Below are 21,427 nucleotides of genomic sequence, written 5' to 3'. Positions count from 1 at the left end.
ATCCACTTTTCCGCAGTGGGCAGGGGCATAAATTCTGGACATAGAACGTTCCACAAAGCCCGGCAGGTGTCTGCAACTATTCCCGACAAGGTGGATATTCCAAGCCGGTACTGGAAGTGGAGTGAAGATAGGGTCTCTCCAGTACCCAGAAATCTGCCAAACAGAGAGAACAAAAATTAATATTTATGTCTAGGTTTTTTTTAAAACACTGAAATGAAAAAATATTAGTACATGACATAACAATAATTCTGCATGCTTTGGAATAGTACATGGCAGAACACAAACAATTATGCAGGCATTGGTTTCTAAATATTACGTACCATAATGTGACCAGGAGCCGTTCCTCAGGAGGAATCGCACAACGGAGCTGTGTGTCCTGTCTCCGGATGGCTTCTTGAACACGAGCAAGCAAATCCATGAAGCTTTCTTGGGACATCCAGTCACTAAATTTCGCCAGGTTTCCCTGAAGCTCACTGTAGAGGGTGTGGCACGCTCCACGGCTCTCCCGGACTTCAATAATCGGATGTCTCCAAAAATGCCGCCGCTGCCGTCTTCGTTGTCTCTCTCTCTGCCTTTCTTGTTGGCAAGCAAATGCAAAAGCCTAAGACAGCGCGATGTCCAGATCCAAGTTGAAGCGAAAACTCTTCCAGTGCAGATCCATGTTGACAAAGGAAAAAGCAACAAAATCTGAAGAATCCAGCTGTAAACAGGGTATATATATTATAAAAAGAATTCCCATGACATATGCCCACTGGTGTCCCATTGGTGGAGTCTGTATCAAGAATTTTTCAAGGATTTTCCTCCTGTGAAATGTGACACCTAGAGAATGCATGCGCATAAAAAACGCAATTGCATGCAAAAACGCATTAAAACACAAACAAACGCTGCATTTTTCATCATGTGTATAGAATAAACGGGCACCATCCACAATGTCAATTTAGGTGGGATCACCTAGTGCATATAAATGGATTGACATGAAAACACAAAGAAAAAAAGTATATGCACACAAATAGGGATCACCACAAGGATATGATAATCAAAAAGTATCAATTTTATTAATGGACACAACAGACAGACACTTTGTTTAAAAACAATTAAAAAGTCTGAACAACCAGACACTGATAACAAAACAAAGACAATGGGTCATTTTGATAAATAGTTAAATACTATGGGTCCCAAGGCCAACCATTCAGTATAATGCCAGGTATCTGCTAGTTACCATAACCTAGGGTCTATCAAATCAATTGTAATGACAATCATGACCTTGGATCAAAAATACCATATTATCAATAAATAAGGTTACATAGAGATTCTACATATGCCATAAATAGAAAATTGAATACTTATGTTGCCAACACAAATAAACATACATTAACAAGTCCCTTTCCCTAGCATGATATCACCTGGTTTCTGAGGATGAACAAGCTACCGGGTAGGTTACATGGGACCCCCAAACCCACGCGTATCGACACAGTGATGTGTCTTTCTCAAGGTCCAAAGAAATTCTGGAACAAATTAGAAAAAAAGTAATTGAGATCTTTCAGTCTGGAAAAAGTTATAAAGCCATCTCAAAAGCTTTGTGAGTCCAGCGAACCACAGTAAGAACCATTATCCACAATTGGCAAAAACATAGAACAGTGGTGAACCTTCCCATGAGTGGCTGGCTGTTCAAAATTACCCCAAGAGCACAGCGACGACTCATCCAAGAGGTCACAAAAGACCCTACAACAACATCCAAAAAACTGCAGGCCTCAATAGCCTCTGTTAAGGTCAGTGTTCATGACCACCATAAGAAAGACTGGGAAAAAATAGTTGACAGAGTTCAAAGACAAAAACCACTGCTGAGCAATAAGAACATAAAGGCTTGTCTCAGTTTTGCCAGAAAGTGTAGGAATGCACAGGAACGCGGGATGCAGTGATGAGCAGGAGGCAGATCTAGAGTTAAAGGGGAATTTAATACGGAGGATGCTCAATGCAGTGAGGATATTGGTAATGAAGGAGGTGAAGCAGAATTCATAAAACACAGGGGAAACAATAAAGTTAGCTAAGTAACTGGCAAACTTATTAGTCTGAAGTTTTCAGGGCGATGCCGGTTGGTGCTCCCACAGTGGCGCCTAAGGAAGCGCGTGAAGTCTCTGGCTTGGTCCTGAAGATAGTCGAGGTACTGTCTCCTAATGAAAGTGGTGTGTCCAGGTTCCCTTGGGTGAGGTCCTGCGGAGATGGAACAACATGCGGATCACGAAGCAGTCTCTAACTCCACCGGAGTTACGCAGAATTCAGTGTCGGAGGCAGGATGTAAGCCAGCCCGCTCCAGCTGACAACACTGTTCAAGGGTAGGCCATGCGCCCACGTTGGTCGGTGGAACGGTACACGCGGTCAATTCTGTCTCAGAGTTAGGTGTAGGCACGCAGTCAATGCTTTCAAGGTCAGAGGAGATGTCCAGCAGAGTACGACAGTGAGGAATGGTATCCAGGAGTCATCTCACAGAGAGAGAGTTAACTGTCTCCTGCTGCGTACTCTGTCTTCCCGCCAAGTCTCCCCGGTTCCCACGCACAGCCCCTTTTATCTCCGTCACGTCCACTTCAGTCCAGTGCAAAGGTTGGTCCAGGTCTGAATGTCTTCCCCCCTGCAACAATGGTGACAGTCCCTTTGGTTCCGGGACAGCACAGGAGAGGCACCACTGGCCCGGTCCAACTTCATACAGAAGCATCTTGATGACCCCCAAGACTTTTGGGAGAATACTCTGTGGACTTGTGTGACAAAAGTTTAACTTTTAGAATATAGAAGTAACACAGCATTTCAGAAAAGGAACATCATACCAACAGTATGTTGGTGGTAGTGTGATGATCGGGCTGTTTTGCTGCTTAAGGATATGGAACACTTGCTGTGGTAAATGAAACCATGAATTCTGTTGTCTACAAAAAAAATCCTGAAGGAGAATGTTTGGCCATCTGTTTGTGATCTCAAGCGGAAGCTTTAGTTATGCAGCAAGCCAATGTTAAAAAACACACCAGTAAGTCCACCTGTGAATGGCTTAAGAAAAACAAAAAAGTAGGAATTAGTCCTACTGCTAATGATGTTTCCAGGAGTCCATCATGACAGCACCACCAGGAGGTTGTCCTTCTTATTCTTGATAGGAACTGGAACACATAAGAGGTTAAATAACCCCTCCCCACCACCACCCTTCAGTGATTTTCCCAAGTACCTCACCAGGATGGATGTACCACCTACTTTATTGAACTTTCTCTCTACACATATTCATATCACATATCAGACAGGAAATTCAAGGGAGGGTATATAAGGGGTGTTATCATGATGGACTCCTGGAAACATCATTACTGGTAGGAATAATTCCTACTTTCCAGGATGTCACTCCTGACAACACCACCTGGAGAAATACCAAATAACTCCTATTACGGCGGGATTACTGCTTGGAGGACTTTCCTGCCAAAGGCCGTCTGTTGATTTGACAGAACGTCCAACTTATAGTGTCTGTAAAAGGTATTTAAATTTGACCAAGTCGCGGCCCTGCAGATCTGTTTCATGGATACCCCAGCACTCTCTGCCCATGAAGCCGAAATCGCTCTCAGGGAGTGAGCCCTGAGATGTTCCGGTGGAGTCTTTCCAGCCGAGACATATGCTGCGTTAATGGTTGACTTTTATCCATCTGGCTAGAGTAGTTTTTAAAGCTTTCTTCCCCTTGTTTTTTCCGGCCATCTGGACGAAGAGATTTGAGTCCACTCTCCAGCCCTCTGTGAGCTTTAAGTATTGCAGAACTGTCCTTTTAACATCCAAGGAGTGAAGAGAGAGTTATTTCTCTTTGTTGTAGTTTTGGCAGAAAGTGGGTAACACAATCTCTTGATTTTTGTGGAAGTCAGTAAGCACTTTGGGGAAAAACATAGGATCCAATTTTAAGATGATACAGTCCTCCTGGATCTTTAAATATCGCTCTCTTATACAAAGGGCCTGGATCTCGCCTATACGCCTCGCCGATGTTATTGCTACTAAGACTGCTTTGAATGTTACAGACCTTAGTTCAGCCTGGTCTAGAGGTTAGTATGGGTTATTTCGTTGTTCGTTTAGAACAAAGTTGAGATCCACGGGGGCACTGCACTGAGCTACATATTGTGGGCCTAATACGCTGAGTAGCTTTAATGAATCTTACCACCCAGGGATGATCGGCCAGAGGATAGTCAAAAAATGAACCCAGGGCTGAAATTTGTACCTTTAACGTACTAGGCCCCAAACCACTATCAAAGCCAGCCTGAAGGAAGTCTAGTACCTGTGGAATATTTGGACCCTGAGTGATGGATACTGGACCTGTGCTTTGTGAACAGGATTTCTTCCAGACCTTTAGATATATAGCTGAGGTAACCAGCTTTCTACTCTTTTGCGAGGTAGAGATGACTGGTTCTGACAAACCCTTTAATCTCAGGATCCAAGCCGACAGCTGTAACATCTCTAGATTTTGATGAAGAGGGCCCTGTATCAGAAGATCCCGTCTTGATGGTAAGAGAATTGGCTCTTCCAATGTCATCTATTTTAATAGGGAGAACCAGCTCTTTTTGAGCCAGTAGGGGACTATTAGGATTACCGATGACCGACTTTCCTGGATTTTCCTTAGAACTCTTGGTATTAGAGCGAGGTGGGAAAGTGTAAGCGAGCTCCATATTTCAGGTCTGTGCCAAGGCGTCTACCCCAGTCGGATTGTCTCCTGAATTTAAAGAGAAGAATTATTTTCTTTGTATTTTTCCTTGAGGCGAATAAGTCTATTTCTGGTGTACCCCAGTGCCGGGTCAGCTGAACAAAGTCTTCATCATTTAGAGACTATTCAGAGGGTTGCACCTTCTCCCTGCTGAGAAAGTCCACTACCTGATTTATTGAGCCTTTCAGGTGTACTGCCGTGATGGATTTTACCATGAGTTCTGCCCAGGAAAATATTGTCTCTACAATTCCTGCAAGTGATGGTGCCTCGGACCTCCTTGTTGTAGTAGGAAGGATACTGTATTTGAGTTGTCTGAGAAAATCCTGACATGACAATTCTGTAGCTCTTCTTGGCATCTCCTCAGTGCTTCCCAAACTGCTCTGAGTTCCCTGTGGTTTGAGGAACTGTTGCACACTGATGTGGGCTATGTTCCCTGAAGGTAACTTCCTTCTATGTGGGCTCCCCAACCCCTGAGACTTGCATCCGTGGTGAGGTTTACGCACGGGAACACTCTTCAGGGTCTTCCTTTCTCGAGGTATGCTATACTGGTCCACCATTTACTAGGGCCCACAGAACAGTGGGAAAGCACCAGGTTAAAGAATCCAGGAGGAACAATGCGCCACTAAGGGATATGGAGATTACTTCCACGGCTCACAACACTTGATTCTGGAATATTTCTATTTTGTCTACTGGGACGTGACATTCCTGTTCCTTTGAGTTTAATAGGAGCCCTAGAAACACTTGATTTTTTGGGGCTCCAATCTGGACTCCTTCAGATTCAGTTGGAATTCTAGGCCCTTTAGGGTAGTCATCACCTCCTCTAGTTGACTTGTACAATGGTAGAATGACTTCCCTACTACCATGAAGTCATCTAGATACGGGATAAGCAATACATCCTTTTCCCTGAGATGAGCCATCACCTCTGCAACCACCTTTGTGAAGACACAAGGAGCTATAGTTAGCCCAAATGGGAGGGCCCTGAATTGAAAGTGCCTGACTAGTCTCTCAATGGCTATTGCTACCCTGAGGTATTTCTGATGTTCCATGTGTATGGGTACATGACAGTAAGCATCTTTCAAATCCAGGACTGCCATGAAACAGGGAAAGAGCAGCTTTGTAGATTGTGAGCCCCATGGGGGACAGTGATGATGTTTGCAAACTGTAATCCGCTGCGGAATATGTTAGCGCTATATAAAAATAAAGATTATTATTATATTGCTGACTTAATGGATTCCATTTTAATAGACTGAACACTTAGTAATTAGTTCAAAGCCTTCAGATTTATTATAGTCCTGAAGGAACCGTTCAACTTGTTTATTAGAGAGTGACTTCCAGGAGGAAGACTGCTTTCTGAACATGGTCCAAGATCTCTGTCTCTAGGGTCAACTGCTCTCTTGGCGAGGATAGTGGGGGAGGCACAACAAATCTTTCTTGTGGGACTGACTGGAATTCAAACTTCAACCCACTTTTTTTTAGGCTAAGAATCCAGCAACTGCCTGAAATTCCTTCCAGGCAGGGAAAAAGGAGGAAAGCCTTCCCCTACCCAGGGACGGGAGTCACTGACCCAATTTCCTGGCATCTTGGGAAGATGTTTCAAAGATGAAGCCTATACCTTTCCTTCTGCGACAAGCCTCCTTTACTGCAATTCTGTTGCAGTAAAGGAGGCTTGTTGGGGACTGGAGTGGCGCAGTAGTAGATAAAGGACTAGTTGGCACAAGATATACAATGAGCAGACTACTTGCCTCAGCAATGAACCATCACTTTAGAGGATTGCAACAGGGGCTTCATCAACTATGACACTTATGAAGGTAATCTTGGTAGGCCTGCAGCATGTTTATCCAGACCGCCTTCATAACTGACATAGTGGGCAAAGACCTGCTGACACAGTGAGGTCAACTACAAGAGTTAGGTACCGTCCTGACTGGTAACACCTTGTCGCGGTGGGATGGCTACTACTGAGTAGTCACCAAAAAGTAGTGGACACTCAAAGATTTAAGCTGACATTCTGCTCGGCAGAAAGATTTTAATAGTCCATTACAGGTATCTGGGAAAGAATGGAAAATATATTGTGATAGTGAAACATATTATATTTATTATACATTCAAATCCCATCTTTCCATGAGAAAAATACATAAGGAATTAGTTCATAACACACAGATACTGAAATAAAACATATTCAAACATATAAAACGTAATACTACATCATGCCAGATGTAATATGTCCACTGTTACATTGTAAGGATATGACACAAAGAGGTATAAATGTATAGAAGAGTATATAACCTTCACTTATGTCAGTACATAAGAAAGGGGGACATCTGTTACCACGTATGCTGATCTAGAATCATAAAAAAATAGGTTTAAATTCACAATAATATCAACTTGTCGATTTAGGAGGAGGGTAAAAGTGTAGCAGCTACTTCTAAGGCTGCGATCATGTGCATTTCCAAGAGATGTGCAGAGTTAGTTCATGGGAAGGTAAGAAGTTCCCGTTCACACCCAGCTCTAGCGGGCGGCTACTGAAGACGTCAACCAGGATACGACAATTGCCGTTTTTCTATTTTTAAGGCCTCATGCACATGGCAAGGAGGTTGGACGACAACGGAGTCCTTTATGGCTATGTACTATGGAGCAGTGTGTCCTCAATGATGGGAATAAAGGTTGTGTGTTAGGCTACTTTCACACAAGGGTTGTGCGACGCACGTCGCCCAGCGTCGGGGCGACGTAGCGTCGCATGTTGTGAAAGTTTTGCCCAACGGGGGCAGCGGATGCAGTTTTTCAACGCATCCGCTGCCCCATTGTAATGTCTGGGGAGGAGGGGGCGGAGTTTCGGCCGCGCATGTGCGGTCGAAAATGGCGGAGACGACGCACAAAAAAAGTTACATGTAACGTTTTTGTGTGCGTCGCGGCCGCCAAAACACGACGCATCCGTCGCACGACGGATGCGACGTGTGGCAATGCGTCGCTAATGTAAGTCTATGGAGAAAAAACGCATTCTGCGGGCAACTTTGCAGGATGCGTTTTTTCGCCAAAACGACGCATTGCGAAGTGCGTCTGCCGACGCTAGTGTGAAAGTAGCCTAATCGGGTAAAGATCACACTTGATATAGCAGTATAAACTGCAATGTTACACTTAAAAGGAACCTTAAAAAGTCAGTTTTTCCACCCAATCTGCAACGTTTCATATACACCAGCCTGGCCCCAAGCCCCTGCCATACATTACCTTGCTCACTATGCTTGCAGGCGCTTCCATTTTTCCATCATAGCCCTCAGGAAGCACAAGTAGTGAAATAAACACTAGTAAATAATTACACGCCTAAAGCACCAGCAGGTGAATTCTACTGTATGGGTTAGAGATATATATATATATATATATATATATATATATATATATATATATATATATATATATATATGTAAACTGCCTGGAAGAGCAGTTTGGGTGGGCACATGGACTTGAAAGGTTCTCCATATAGGCCACATGCATACAAACAGGGTGTCCTTTTGGCACGTTTGGCTGCTATACATTGCGATTGCACAGCATCCCCTATGCTTTCCATATAAATGTATGTATTTGCTATAGGCACACAATAGCATATACCTGGCCATCTGCTCAGTACGACTATTTGGAATGGTCGCAGAAAACCCAACATTGAACACAGGATAGATTTAGCCACGCTACATTACAACACAGAGGCGGTAAGGCTTCGCAGGAAAGAAAATATGAGAAAGCAAATCGTTTTTAAAAATTCATTTTGTATTAACCACTAACTGGTAGGAAGGGGACTATAACACAATTCTGCTTTTTGTTGGCTCATACGTCGCACATGACAACCATAACCTTCTTACCAAGTCACACGATGTTTTAGATGGAACCACATGGATGAATCCTATGTAACAGAGTTCTCACAGCAACGCTACGCTGTCACACCAATGCTAAGAACATCCGTTACTTCATGCTAGATTTGGCACAGATCTCAAATACAGTTTTAAAGAACTTCAGCATGAGAATACGGCCTTGGTAAAGTGGTTGTCTCCATTCAGAAAAACTTTTCTATCACATGGAGAGCGCAGCAGTCAATAATGGAGCTCAGTGTCTGTGACACGAGCTGCTGAGCTCACCGATTATTACACTGAGAGTGAAACAGCCAATAATGGAGCTCAGTGTCTGTGCCGATGCTACGAGCTGCTGAGCTCACCGATTATTACACTGAGAGCGAAACAACCAATAATGGAGCTCCGTGTCTGTGCGGATGCTACGAGCTGCTGAGCTCACCAATCATTACACTGAGAGCGAAACAACCAATAATGGAGCTCAGTGTCTGTGACACGAGCTACTGAGCTCACCGATTATTACACTGAGAGCGAAACAGCCAAAAATGGAGCTCAGGGTCTGTGCCGATACTACGAACTGCTGAGCTCACCGAATTAATACACTGAGAGCGAAACAGCCAATAATGGAGCTCACTGTCTGTGCTGATGCTACGAGTTGCTGAGCTCACCAATTATTACATTGAGAGCAAAACAACCAATAATGGAGCTCAGTGTCTGTGCCGATGCTACGAGCTGCTGAGCTCACCGATTACTACACTGAGAGCGAAACAACCAATAATGGAGCTCCGTGTCTGTGCCGATGCTACGAGCTGCTGAGCTCACCAATTATTACACAGAGAGCGAAACAACCAATAATGGAGCTCCATGTCTGTGCCGATGCTACAAGCTGCTGAGCTCACCAATTATTACACAGAGAGCGAAACAGACAATAATGGAGCTCACTGTCTGTGCCGATGCTACGAGCTGCTGAGCTCACCGATTACTACACTGAGAGCGAAACAACCAATAATGGAGCTCCATGTCTGTGCCGATGCTACAAGCTGCTGAGCTCACCAATTATTACACTGAGAGCGAAACAGCCAATAATGGAGCTCACTGTCTGTGCCAATGCTACGAGCTGCTGAGCTCACCGATTATTACACTGAGAGCGAAACAGACAAAAATGGAGCTCAGCGTCTGTGCCGATACTACGAGCTGCTGAGCTCACCGAAGTATTACACTGAGAGCGAAACAGCCAATAATGGAGCTCAGTGTCTGTGCCAATACCAGGAGCTGCTGAGCTCACCGAATTATTACACTGAACGAACCAGCCAATAATGAAGCTCAGTGTCTGTGCCAATGCCAGGAGCTGCTGAGCTCACCGAATTATTACATTGAGCAAAACAGCCAATAATGGAGCTCAGTGTCTGTGCCGATGCTACGTGCTGCTGAGCTCACCGATTATTACACTGAGAGCAAAACAGCCAATAATGGAGCTCAGTGTCTGTGCCGATGCTACGTGCTGCTGAGCTCACCGATTATTACACTGAGAGCGAAACAGCCAATAATGGAGCTCAGTGTCTGTGCTGATGCTACGAGCTGCTGAGCTCACTGATTATTACATTGAGAGCACTGTAGCCAATAATGGAGCTCAGTGCCTGTGCCGATGCTTCGTGCTGCCGAACTCACCGATTATGTCATTGAGAGGGCAGCAGCCAAACATTGGAGCAGTGGTAGAGTTTATTAAGCTCCCCACACACATTAAAATCTAATGAGCATAGGGCCGCAGGACAACTGATTTTCGGGGGAGGTGTCAATTGGGCACGACTGATTTAGTAATACCGATCGTTTTGTTCTCTCGGAGATAAGCCGCTGGCTGATACCTCATGTGGCGGGTGTCGCATAAAAAACATAGTTGGCTCAACTGAGCAAGCGCTCCTGTCTATAGGGGAGTCGACTGAAATGGCTGTCATCTGAAGGATGGGCTGAAGTACTGGTTTGTCCATCAGCCATGCAATGCGTATGGGAGTCTTTAGTGTTGGGTCCAGGGAGGGTGAGTACAGTACAGTTTGGCTTTTTCACTACTAATGGAACTTATAGGAAAAGCTTTTCTGAAAGGAGACAACACCTATAAGCTCGGATTCTTCTTCGTTATCAACACTATTTTTAAACTGTGCATTTTCCACCTTCAAAGTCCATATTTTCTCATCTGCGACAGTGTGGTGACAGAAAATGAACTACCATTTCAACCCTAACTAGAAATTGTCACTCAGCTCCCACAGACTCCTAATGGCACATCTGTCTAGTTGTGCAGAAATACATTTTCTAGTCTAACCAACTAAACCTGCCAAAAAACTCGGCTGACAACCTTTGTGGATGGAAAGGCGTTTGACCAAATTTGTCATGGACAGTATCAGTGTCCAGTGTGTACGCTGAATGGAGTGTATTAGTCCATATAACAAGCACACCATCAAGGTGCTCGCTACTGGTACAGTTCCTGAGAAAGTACGTTAATATATAAATGAGGAGGCTTTGGAGCATCCTTGGTGTGGCCAAGAGTTTGGTGCACCGTTACGCCTCCTTGTATGCATATTGGGGCCCTTCCTTTGCTTCTGACAGTGGTCACTTCCCAGAGCGGGCACTGCATGCACATAGTGGCCGCGCGCATAGTCCTCCATCTCCTTTCTTCTGACGCTACACTTCCATGTGTAATGAATAACACCAGAAGAAATGAGACAGGAGAATAATGCACATGACAGCATTCACACAGTACTCAATCTGGGAAGCAATCAGGAGTGGGGGAGGGGTGACCCAATATGTAAATGGTGAGATATAACCCTGCACCAAACTCTTAGGCACACCAGGGGTGCACTGAAGCGTCCTCATTTGCATTTGAATTACGGCAAGTTATTTTTTTAGGCACAGTAACAGGTACAGTGTTAGTATGGTTACTATGGAGGCCAAATCTCCTATAACACTGTATAACAAATTTAAAAAACATTTTGGGGTTACTGACTCCTTTTAAAATTACAGTAAAAATGGGTAGCGAGTTGTGAAACTTTCTGACACCTTTATTAGAGAAGTGTCTAACAACAAAGTAAACATCAGCGCCATCAAGATGGCCAACAGGTGAGAAATAGTGGAGCACTATGTGCCAGTATGAGGGAGTGTAGCATGGAGGTCGAGTAATAAGTTTAATGCTGATAAATGGGAACAATAAAATGAGAGATAACTTACATTAAAAATTAACTTGCTGAAAAACAACTGCTCTGCAAATGTGGAAAAAACACCGAAGGATGATTTTACTGCACTTCATCATCCTGTCTTTACTGGACAATGAAGGAGCAAAGTTCAAATACTCAATGTTCAAGATGGAAAAGTGCCCTCGCAGCGCGGAAAACACTGTAGTGAACGGCCATGGATTGTTTGTGTGCAAACCTGAACTATTATACTGTATGGCCTAGGATCCATAACGAAGGCTTACATCCAATAGTATCTGTCGGAACCGTTCTTCTGAAATCAGCGGAGGGCTGTAAAAAAAGACATTCTCCCCTTCTTACTCACTCCAGAATATCAACCTCAACATAAGCACCGAGCCTTCGTCTAGTAGGTTTTACAGGAAAAATAAAATCGAGGGGAATATAATAAGGTGGCAAAACCAAGGACTTTGCAGGAAGTCTATTTTAACTCAAAGGTCCTGTAGGACACCACAATGAACATCTAGACCAATAGCCACCAGCCGCGCCCAATGGACCACATTGACTTAAAACAGGGTTTGTCACGTTCTGCCAAGGTGTCTGACATTTTAATGGGAAAAAATAGCGCTGTATGCATCACTGAACGTTAGAGGCCCGCATTAGTGGACACGGCCTGGCTGCCGATTCTGCGCCATACACGTATTTTTGTTTGCATATAATGTTAGGTTAAAGATACCACTTAAAGGACTAAGAACATTTAGAATGTATTCTAATGTCCTACTGCAAAGGGTGAATGCAATAAAACAAGGAAAAATTAGGGTCGGAATTAAATAATTAAAGTACATTAAGTTAAAAAGCAGGTCATTGCCCACGGTGGAGAGCTGCGGATCCTGGTTAGCTGGGTCCATTGTGCCTGTTAAAGCTGTTTCCCCCAGGTGGTTGAATTTGAACAGAATCCAAGAGAGGACGGAGGGCTTGTCCGAAAGGTCTGGAGGAAATAAGAAAAGTAATAAAATCAGCGATTATCTTCACAATAAATGTTTTGCTTTCACGCTAAAAGGGGAGGTCTGAGAAGGTGTGAGGAGGCCACGAAATGGCCCTTTGAAGGTAAAACAGAACAAGTAATTATGATCTGCAACATGCACCTTTTTAAAGGGATTATCCAGGTTTTTATTTTTTTTTACTATGGGTTTAAAATCAAAACGGCAGTTAGTTGCCAACTACCTGCCTGCTCTACCCAGTGACGGCACAGAGCGGTCATTGACTGTTCCTACTGGCGATTCAGCTGCTTTACTTCAACAGAGCAGCTCTTCTTATGGGCTCTCTGTCGCCAGGGTGTGACTACTGATGTCATGCTGATTGACAACCAGCTGCCTAACTGCAGAGAGCCAGCTGTCCATCAGCATGACATCAGCAGTCACCCCCCATCAACAGAGCTGAGCGGAGGAGAAGTCGCTGCTCTGTCGTCGTGACATAAGTGGAAGCTGCTGAATCGAATTCGGGAAAGGTCTGTGACTGCATTGTACTGGCAGAGATTGGCACCACGCATAATACACAGATAAGTAAGGTACCACATACCTGCCTTTAGTTCTGAGGCTCATGGTAAAAAGAAAACAAATGTACGATAAATAGTCTCGGATAAAACCTAAGTTTCACTTCTAATTTTATTACAAGGTGGAGCCCTCTGCGGTGGCACAGTGCTCAGGATTTTACATAATTGAAAAGGCTACTTAAAAATCATCTCACCCAACGAATGGGCGTTTTGCTCATTCTTCGGGTGATCGGCAGCATTTTCACAATAGAGCCATAAAAAGTAGTGATGCCGCTCACACAGAGTTACCGGGGAAATAGCGTCTATTTGAAATTTATGTTAAAATGCTAAGTATTTACAGAGTGGCCACTGACAACCTGATGCATCATCAAGTTATCATTCTAATAAGTTGCTACAAAGCAACAAAAAAAAAACCCCGAACAACATTATATACTCACGTAGACAGGACTTCAGAAGGCAGCTCTGTGATATACGAGGGAATCTTCCTCCCCGTCAGAAACTGAGCCACTTCATTGCTAAACGTGTTACAGTTGTGATCAAACAGATGGTAGGACTCCCCACTGTGGTGGACACAGAATATAACAGCGGCTATAAGAACTAGCATGGCTTGTGAATGAAGACGACAAACATGACAACAGGAGCAGCAAAAGTGAACACATCTTGAAAGGGATCAGACCTGGCAAAGGTTTCGAGTAAATTACTTTTGTATTAGGAACTTCCACATGTTTAGAAGAAACAAGATCTGAGCTCTGCCTCCTCTGTATGCTGATCAGCTGAGCGATGCAGTGCCCCACGGTCGCCTTCCCCTATGAAGGTTAGATAACTTCTTACAAACTAACCATCCTCATTAATGAGTGGAGCTAGTTAGGTAACATGTCATGGCGGACATAGGGAAGTCCGATCTCTGGAAGCTGACCAGAAGGGACCGTGCGCACAGAACGGGTGAAGTCTATGGCTGTAATTCATGGGTTATTTTGTGGAAAAATATTAGTCAGCTCCAAGTCCCCATATCTTATACAGAATATATAATGATCCATGAGAAAATGTGAAATAAAAGTCTCCCTCATCCAGCTTTGTGGAAACACAATTGGCACATGACTTCCACCTCTGACACCTCACACCCCATTTTTACTATGGTAATTAACAGGGTAATCTAGTGGAAGCAAATGGCTGCTACCTCAAATGAGCGCCATCCTGTAACCGTAACATCTTTCACACAAAGTTGATATCCATTCATGTTGCACCTCACATTCGATGGTTGAAGGGGTAAGGTACAGAACCCTCGCAATGGGGGCGCAGTAATTAACGTCCCACCCTATCCCCAATGCTGGACTGTCTCTGTCGTTATTAAAGCCTAAAACTTTACTAGCTTTGCCTCTTTACTCTACAGAATCTAAGCGTCTACGTAAAGACTAAGTGACTTGTACCTGTGACCTAGGTATGGCCTGTGGGTAGTGATTACATTGTGCGTGTGACATTGGAACCCACCGCCCTTTCGGTAAGTGGTGGCAGTAGTGAGCGTCTTGGGTGTGTGGACTGGTTGGGGGTACGTGTTGTGCTCAATCTGTAGAGCCTCAGTGAGGGGCAAATGCAAGATTAAGAGGTCCTCATAACTTTGCAGCTCATAGACACCCCCACATCATGGAGGCTGAGAGAGGACCCCGTTTGTGGCACCTTTATTTTAGAAACCTAGGTTTATGCTAGACACTACACTTACAGCTCTGATGCCTCTCTGCCTGATTTCATTAGTGAATGCAAAAAAAAGATGCTGGAGTGGCACCTTAAATAACTGAAGTCAATGTGAACGTATAACTTATAAAGGGGGGTCAGTTTGAAAGTGATCCGGTCATCTTATTTACTGGATCAGTTTCACACAGATGAGATTACTGGACATGTGAACTTGGCTTCAGCAATGCAGAGTGTCATAGAAAATATTAAAAATCTCTGAGGTCCCTTATATCCCCCTAGCTTTTCCCCTCTCCCCTTTGCAAATAAGGAAACAGGAGCGAGCACTCAGAGCTGCTGGTATGTACAATGCAATGTACAAAGAGAGGTGAACCATCCTATCTAAAATGCAAGGAGCCCTCTATATTCCCAGGTCACTGTGTATTGTTTTAGCAGCCAATGGATAGGAATAATTATAAAATATAACTTTTATTAAATTAATATAAAATCTCAAAGTGCAAGGTGCTCAGGTTAAACAGACAAACAAATAGAGAAAAAAGAAAAAAGCTGGTGGCTCCAACACTGATCATCACTTCTAATGCATCCCAAACATATAATCACTTACTGGGTGCCATAAATTAATCCTGTGCGGCCAAACCACTCCAAAGACATAGGATACACAAATATCAAAAATTATCTCTATGCTTTACATTAAATATTTTAACTTGCCAACACAGTTTATATAGTTATTCTCTTATTGAGAGTGCATGCCCAACCGCCTTATAGTATCAAAAATTCACTTCCAGACTTGGCACACCAATACTACCCTCATCATAAAGAGTTACATCTAATTGTTTGGGCAGATTATATCCAAACTACTGCCACATAGCACCAAACAGTTTTCCACCAGACAGCTTCAATTCCCGCATTTGCTGCAGGTTCTAGTTATCATACAATACACAAAATATTATTGACATACACTTTTATAAGGATTGTCATCTTTGAAATATACAATTCCGCATACCAACGTGTGTTCCCTCATTCAGGGTCTTACTCCCACATGTATGCATGTATCCACATATCCTTCATCAAATGCCTTCTATTTTTTATGAGGGCACTATTATGACACTATGACACTAGACCAATGATATAAAAACGGAACGATCTCACCAAAATAGCAGGGTCACATTCTGATTTGTTACCATCCCCATGGTTGGCAAGCGCGATACCCCTGTCTCCCGACGCGTTTCGTCAAATCTCATCAGGGGAGTCAACTGGGGTCATCTCTGTGGTGTATCACGGGTAGCCGTTATGTGTTCAAACCGACATCATGTGTAAGTATAATCGTGCATTACCTCCTTTTGTATGTTCGCGCCATGGCGTTCCGGGAAGCCGACACTTCCGGTCCCTTGTTTACCTCACATCCTGTGGCTGGGCCGCATACGTCATCAGCGTGTTCGCTCCGTGGAGCACATCACATGCTGGGAGCGCGCCTCACAGCCACTGGGCATGCGCTCCATAGCGCTGCCCCCTCTGAAAGGAAAATGACGTTCTATATGTTATGATTGATGTACGGAATGTCCTCAGTAACTAGCGCAAACAACCGCCATGTCCTACCCTATATATGCGCCTATTCCTGTCATATATATAGCAGGGATATACATTCCTGCTTATTGCAAGGATCCTGCTTAAGTCCTTCCAGTATTCATTATTGGAGATACTCCATTTATCTAATGGGTCTCTCCCACACATTAGACCATGTGCAGATATTCATACACAGGAAATTTATTCAGGTTTCCTTTCGGGAGTTTCAGCGAGTGCACTTTTACGAATCAACACACCCCCTCAAAAAATGCTTAGAAAACTTTTTATATACAGAAGAAAGGACAGTTACTGGAAAACCGTAGAATGCTATGAAAATACCGACTCGCTTTAACTGGATGGGCCTTATAACCACCGAAAAGTGACGAAAATACTGCATTATCCCTAGAAAAGCCCCTATACTAACTCCTCCCTACCTATCGCGGAGATTGGCACCCTAGGACCCGCGCAGATGGCGTCCCCACTCAACGGCGGATGTCCCTCTCTGCTGAGCCTATTATTCCCTCTACTAAATGAAGGATACATCCAGTATAAGGCCCATCCAGTTAAAGCGAGTCGGTATTTTCATAGCATTCTACGGTTTTCCAGTAACTGTCCTTTCTTCTGCATATAAAAAGTTTTCTAAGCATTTTTTGAGGGGGTGTGTTGATTCGTAAAAGTGCACTCGCTGAAACTCCCGAAAGGAAACCTGAATAAATTTCCTGTGTATGAATATCTGCACATGGTCTAATGTGTGGGAGAGACCCATTAGATAAATGGAGTATCTCCAATAATGAATACTGGAAGGACTTAAGCAGGATCCTTGCAATAAGCAGGAATGTATATCCCTGCTATATATATGACAGGAATAGGCGCATATATAGGGTAGGATATGGCGGTTGTTTGCGCTAGTTACTGAGGACATTCCGTACATCAATCATAACATATAGAACGTCATTTTCCTTTCAGAGGGGGCAGCGCTATGGAGCGCATGCCCAGTGGCTGTGAGGCGTGCTCCCAGCATGTGATGCGCTCCACAGAGCGAACACGCTGATGACGTATGCGGCCCAGCCACATGATGTGAGGTAAACAAGGGACCGGAAGTGTCGGTTTCCCGGAACGCCATGGCGCGAACATACAAAAGGAGGTAATGCACGATTATACTTACACATGATGTCGGTTTGAACACATAACGGCTACCCGTGATACACCACAGAGATGACCCCAGTTGACTCCCCTGATGAGATTTGATGAAACGCGTCGGGAGACAGGGGTATCGCGCTCACCAACCATGGGGATGGTAACAAATCAGAATGTGACCCTGCTATTTTGGTGAGATCGTTCCGTTTTTATATCATTGGTCTAGTGTCATAATAGTGCCCTCATAAAAAATAGAAGGCATTTGATGAAGGATATGTGGATACATGCATACATGTGGGAGTAAGACCCTGAATGAGGGAACACACGTTGGTATGCGGAATTGTATATTTCAAAGATGACACACTTTTATAAGGATTATGTCAATAATATTTTGTGTATTGTATGATAACTAGAACCTGCAGCAAATGCGGGAATTGAAGCTGTCTGGTGGAAAACTGTTTGGTGCTATGTGGCAGTAGTTTGGATATAATCTGCCCAAACAATTAGATGTAACTCTTTATGATGAGGGTAGTATTGGTGTGCCAAGTCTGGAAGTGAATTTTTGATACTATAAGGCGGTTGGGCATGCACTCTCAATAAGAGAATAACTTAAACTGTGTTGGCAAGTTAAAATATTTAATGTGAAGCATAGAGATAATTTTCGATATTTGTGTATCCTATGTCTTTGGAGTGGTTTGGCCGCACAGGATTAATTTATGGCACCCAATAAGTGATTATATGTTTGGGATGCATTAGAAGTGATGATCAGTGTTGGAGCCACCAGCTTTTTTCTTTTTTCTCTATTTGTTTGTCTGTTTAACCTGAGCACCTTGCACTTTGAGATTTTATATTAATTTAATAAAAGTTATATTTTATAATTATTCCTATCCATTGGCTGCTAAAATAATATAAGAGGAGTGGATACACTAGTGCTATTCGTATTCACTGTGTATTGTGCATAGACTGGAAAAGGCTTATTACGTATTGAGTGGATTAAAGGAAAATCTCCCCCCTTTAGAGACAGCCATGGTCACGGAGCTCACCCATGAACAGGACTGTGGAAGGTCCTTTTGTCTACAAGAATTGCATGCTGAATTCAGGTGACGCCAAGTCACGGCAGTTACAATAAGCAGCTCAGACATTATGTCTCCAAAAGAAAACAGAATATGGGAATCTCTATACATCTGATATTAATGAGACGTACAGTGCTGGTACCGGGGTTAACCAAGGAAACAGATATATATGTTCTCATAATTATAATCCCCACCAAAAGGCCCCAAAGCCATAAGGGCCAGATAACCGCCAGCAGCTAGGCCATGTTTGGTCTCTAAGTATAGATAAAATCCTGAAAAATTTAAAATCCCCCAAAATATGACATCACTCTTAAACTTAGAGGTGTTATGGCATAAGTTGGGATTTCCTAAAACCATGAAGGGCTGTGACGAGCCCACAACCTGGCCCATGTGCAGTAATCACAGTGGGGTGTGTGTGGGACTCAGTCTGATAAAGGCCGGGGTCACACTTGCGAGTATGATGCTAGAAACTTTCGAGCGTCTCTCACATCAATACCCAGCACTGCCGCTGGCACTCGGGACCGGAGTGTGCGGCTGCATAGAAATACATGCACAGAAATACATGCAGCTGCACACTCCGGTCCCGAGTGCCGGAGTCAGTGCCGGGTATTGATGCGAGCGTGATGTGAGAAACTCACGCAAGTGTGACCCCGGCCTAATGATCAAGCTCAGTTATAATCTGTGTACCTGTAGAGAGTTACACACCCGTATATGCATGTATCCCGTTTACCGACGGCCTCAAGCGAAGCGCTCTCCTTCGGCTAAACTAAATCGTCTCTGATCGGTGTAGTACGATTTTAATCCCTTTTATTTTATGTAACTGTTTATGCTGTATTGTTTTGTTCCCCTTGTAAAATCTTTTGTATATTTTTCATAAACACTGCCCCCCTTTGGATTAAAAATATAAAATTTATTAGTTCTGATTCTTCTGTTCTGTAAACTACGGGCCATACGATACTTTAAATCAGTGTCCAATCGGTCAAATTGGATTGGAGGTGGTGGCAAGTAGTCTGGGGTTATCGTGGGGATAGCGGTGACCATACGGGGAGGATATATACACATATTCCATGTGTTGGAATCCGGAGGTGTATATACACCATACGCGCACCGTCAGTTTTCCGATAACCTGCCTAGTGGTGCGAATGGCCTGTGGCCTTCTCCATTGATCTTCAGCCAATAGTGTAATTGTCTGGAAGATGGGGACAGCAGAGAGCTGTTTGCTCCAAAGATCACAGCGGGTGCTACTTGTGACATTCCCGGCCTGTGATATTGTGAATTTGTGTGATTAAGAAATTCTTATAAAATTAAGTCCCGACACAAAGACAGGGCAGCGGGGGTACGGGGGACACACAGTGCTGCACACCTGAAGCCAGATTCTCCCAGAGATGACAGGTACTCCAGAAAGATCTCCTCTGTCACTTCAGTGGTCCCGAGCTCTATGACATTGTCTGGTTCCCCCAGCATGGTTCCCCCCTAAGAAGAAAGAAAAAAAAAGTAACAAGAAAGAAAAAAAAAATCTGATCAGTTCAGAGAGCAACAAACTTTAAAGCTATGAAAATGTTTTCTACAGTTCTATAAGACTATAAGACGATGATTCAGGATGCAATCCGCCATCACGATAAGGGAGAAAGCCAGTGTCTGATGTAGGGTCCTGATTTACAGGCAGCATGTATCAGCTGTCAGGGTCACATTAAATGAATCTACCAAGACTGTCTATAAATGCGAAAATAAGGTCTAAGGCCACTATGTGCAAAAGTAGATTGTTATCAAAAAATGTGCCACTTACTGGGAATGTGTCACAGGTCTTTACTAGGTAATCTGAGTGTAGCATAATGTAGGGGCAGAGACCCTATTTCCAGCAATGCGTCAATGTGTTATTAGGCCGCGTGTTGCAGTTTCAATAAACTCATTGTTGTCAGCAGTAAATCACTTCAGGACTAGTTGTCTCGTGCCATGTAGTCATCTTGCTATGTATAACCCCACTCACACCTCTGGCTGAGTAATTAATAAGTGTGGGCGTTCATTGTATAGTTTCAATATTTGCTGTATTTATGATCATCCTCCAAGAGCGTTAATTTTTTCTCTACGCGACCGCACCCTTATCTACGTGACCACACCCTTCCCTACGCGACCGCACCCTTCTGAGTCCTAACAGCAACCAGTACACACACTGTTGGGATTCCCCAGTATTGATGGTGCAGGTGGTCATGTGACCTCATTTATGTAATATTATTGGCCCCATTCTGAGTACATGAGCCTGGCCTATCTCAATACACTGAAGAGAATCCAAGAACACGTGTCCTAATCACATACTTGCAATACTCATGAATGCTGACAGCGTGTGCACCGTACACTGTCAGGATTCAGAAGTCTGTGTCACATAAAGCAAGTGCAGACTTATCAGAAGACCTGAAAACCCCTTTAACTCTATATGGGAAGGAATATAAGAAAACAGCAATTCTGTTTGTGATTTTTTTTGTTTCTTTAAAAATGTTTTATTATTCATCATGAAGCACAAATAGTTCATCTTATACCGGCGTCACACTACCGTAGAATAAGGGAGAGTACTATAAGAGAAAACATCGCACAGCACTCGGCCCAGTGTTAATCTATGGGGCAGCTCACATCGGCGTTTTTTTCTTGGGCGTATTCAGCGTGTTTGTAACATCGCATCATGCTGCAATTGTCACCAAGACTCGGCC

At 43.7% G+C, this 21,427-nt stretch overlaps 1 protein-coding gene across 1 annotated transcript; it reads right to left on the bottom strand.

The window, feature by feature from the left end:
• Positions 1-6,771: 6,771 nt before the first annotated feature.
• On the bottom strand, positions 6,772-20,225 carry LOC141052251 (desumoylating isopeptidase 1). The gene is made up of 3 exons (XM_073549426.1): positions 20,089-20,225; positions 13,704-13,826; positions 6,772-12,702 (listed from the first exon to the last, which is right to left on the bottom strand). Exons 1-3 carry the CDS (start codon positions 20,187-20,189, stop codon positions 12,609-12,611), a joined length of 318 nt encoding a protein of 105 aa, XP_073405527.1. The 5' UTR covers positions 20,190-20,225; the 3' UTR covers positions 6,772-12,608.
• Positions 20,226-21,427: the final 1,202 nt, after the last annotated feature.

This window comes from Dendrobates tinctorius, unplaced genomic scaffold, assembly GCF_039654945.1.
Source record: "Dendrobates tinctorius isolate UK_male_01 unplaced genomic scaffold, ASM3965494v1 ptg000159l, whole genome shotgun sequence".
Classification (NCBI taxonomy): Eukaryota; Metazoa; Chordata; class Amphibia; order Anura; family Dendrobatidae; genus Dendrobates; species Dendrobates tinctorius.
The sequence above is the reverse complement of the archived record's forward strand: the minus strand, read 5'-3'. Positions and strand labels throughout refer to the sequence as shown.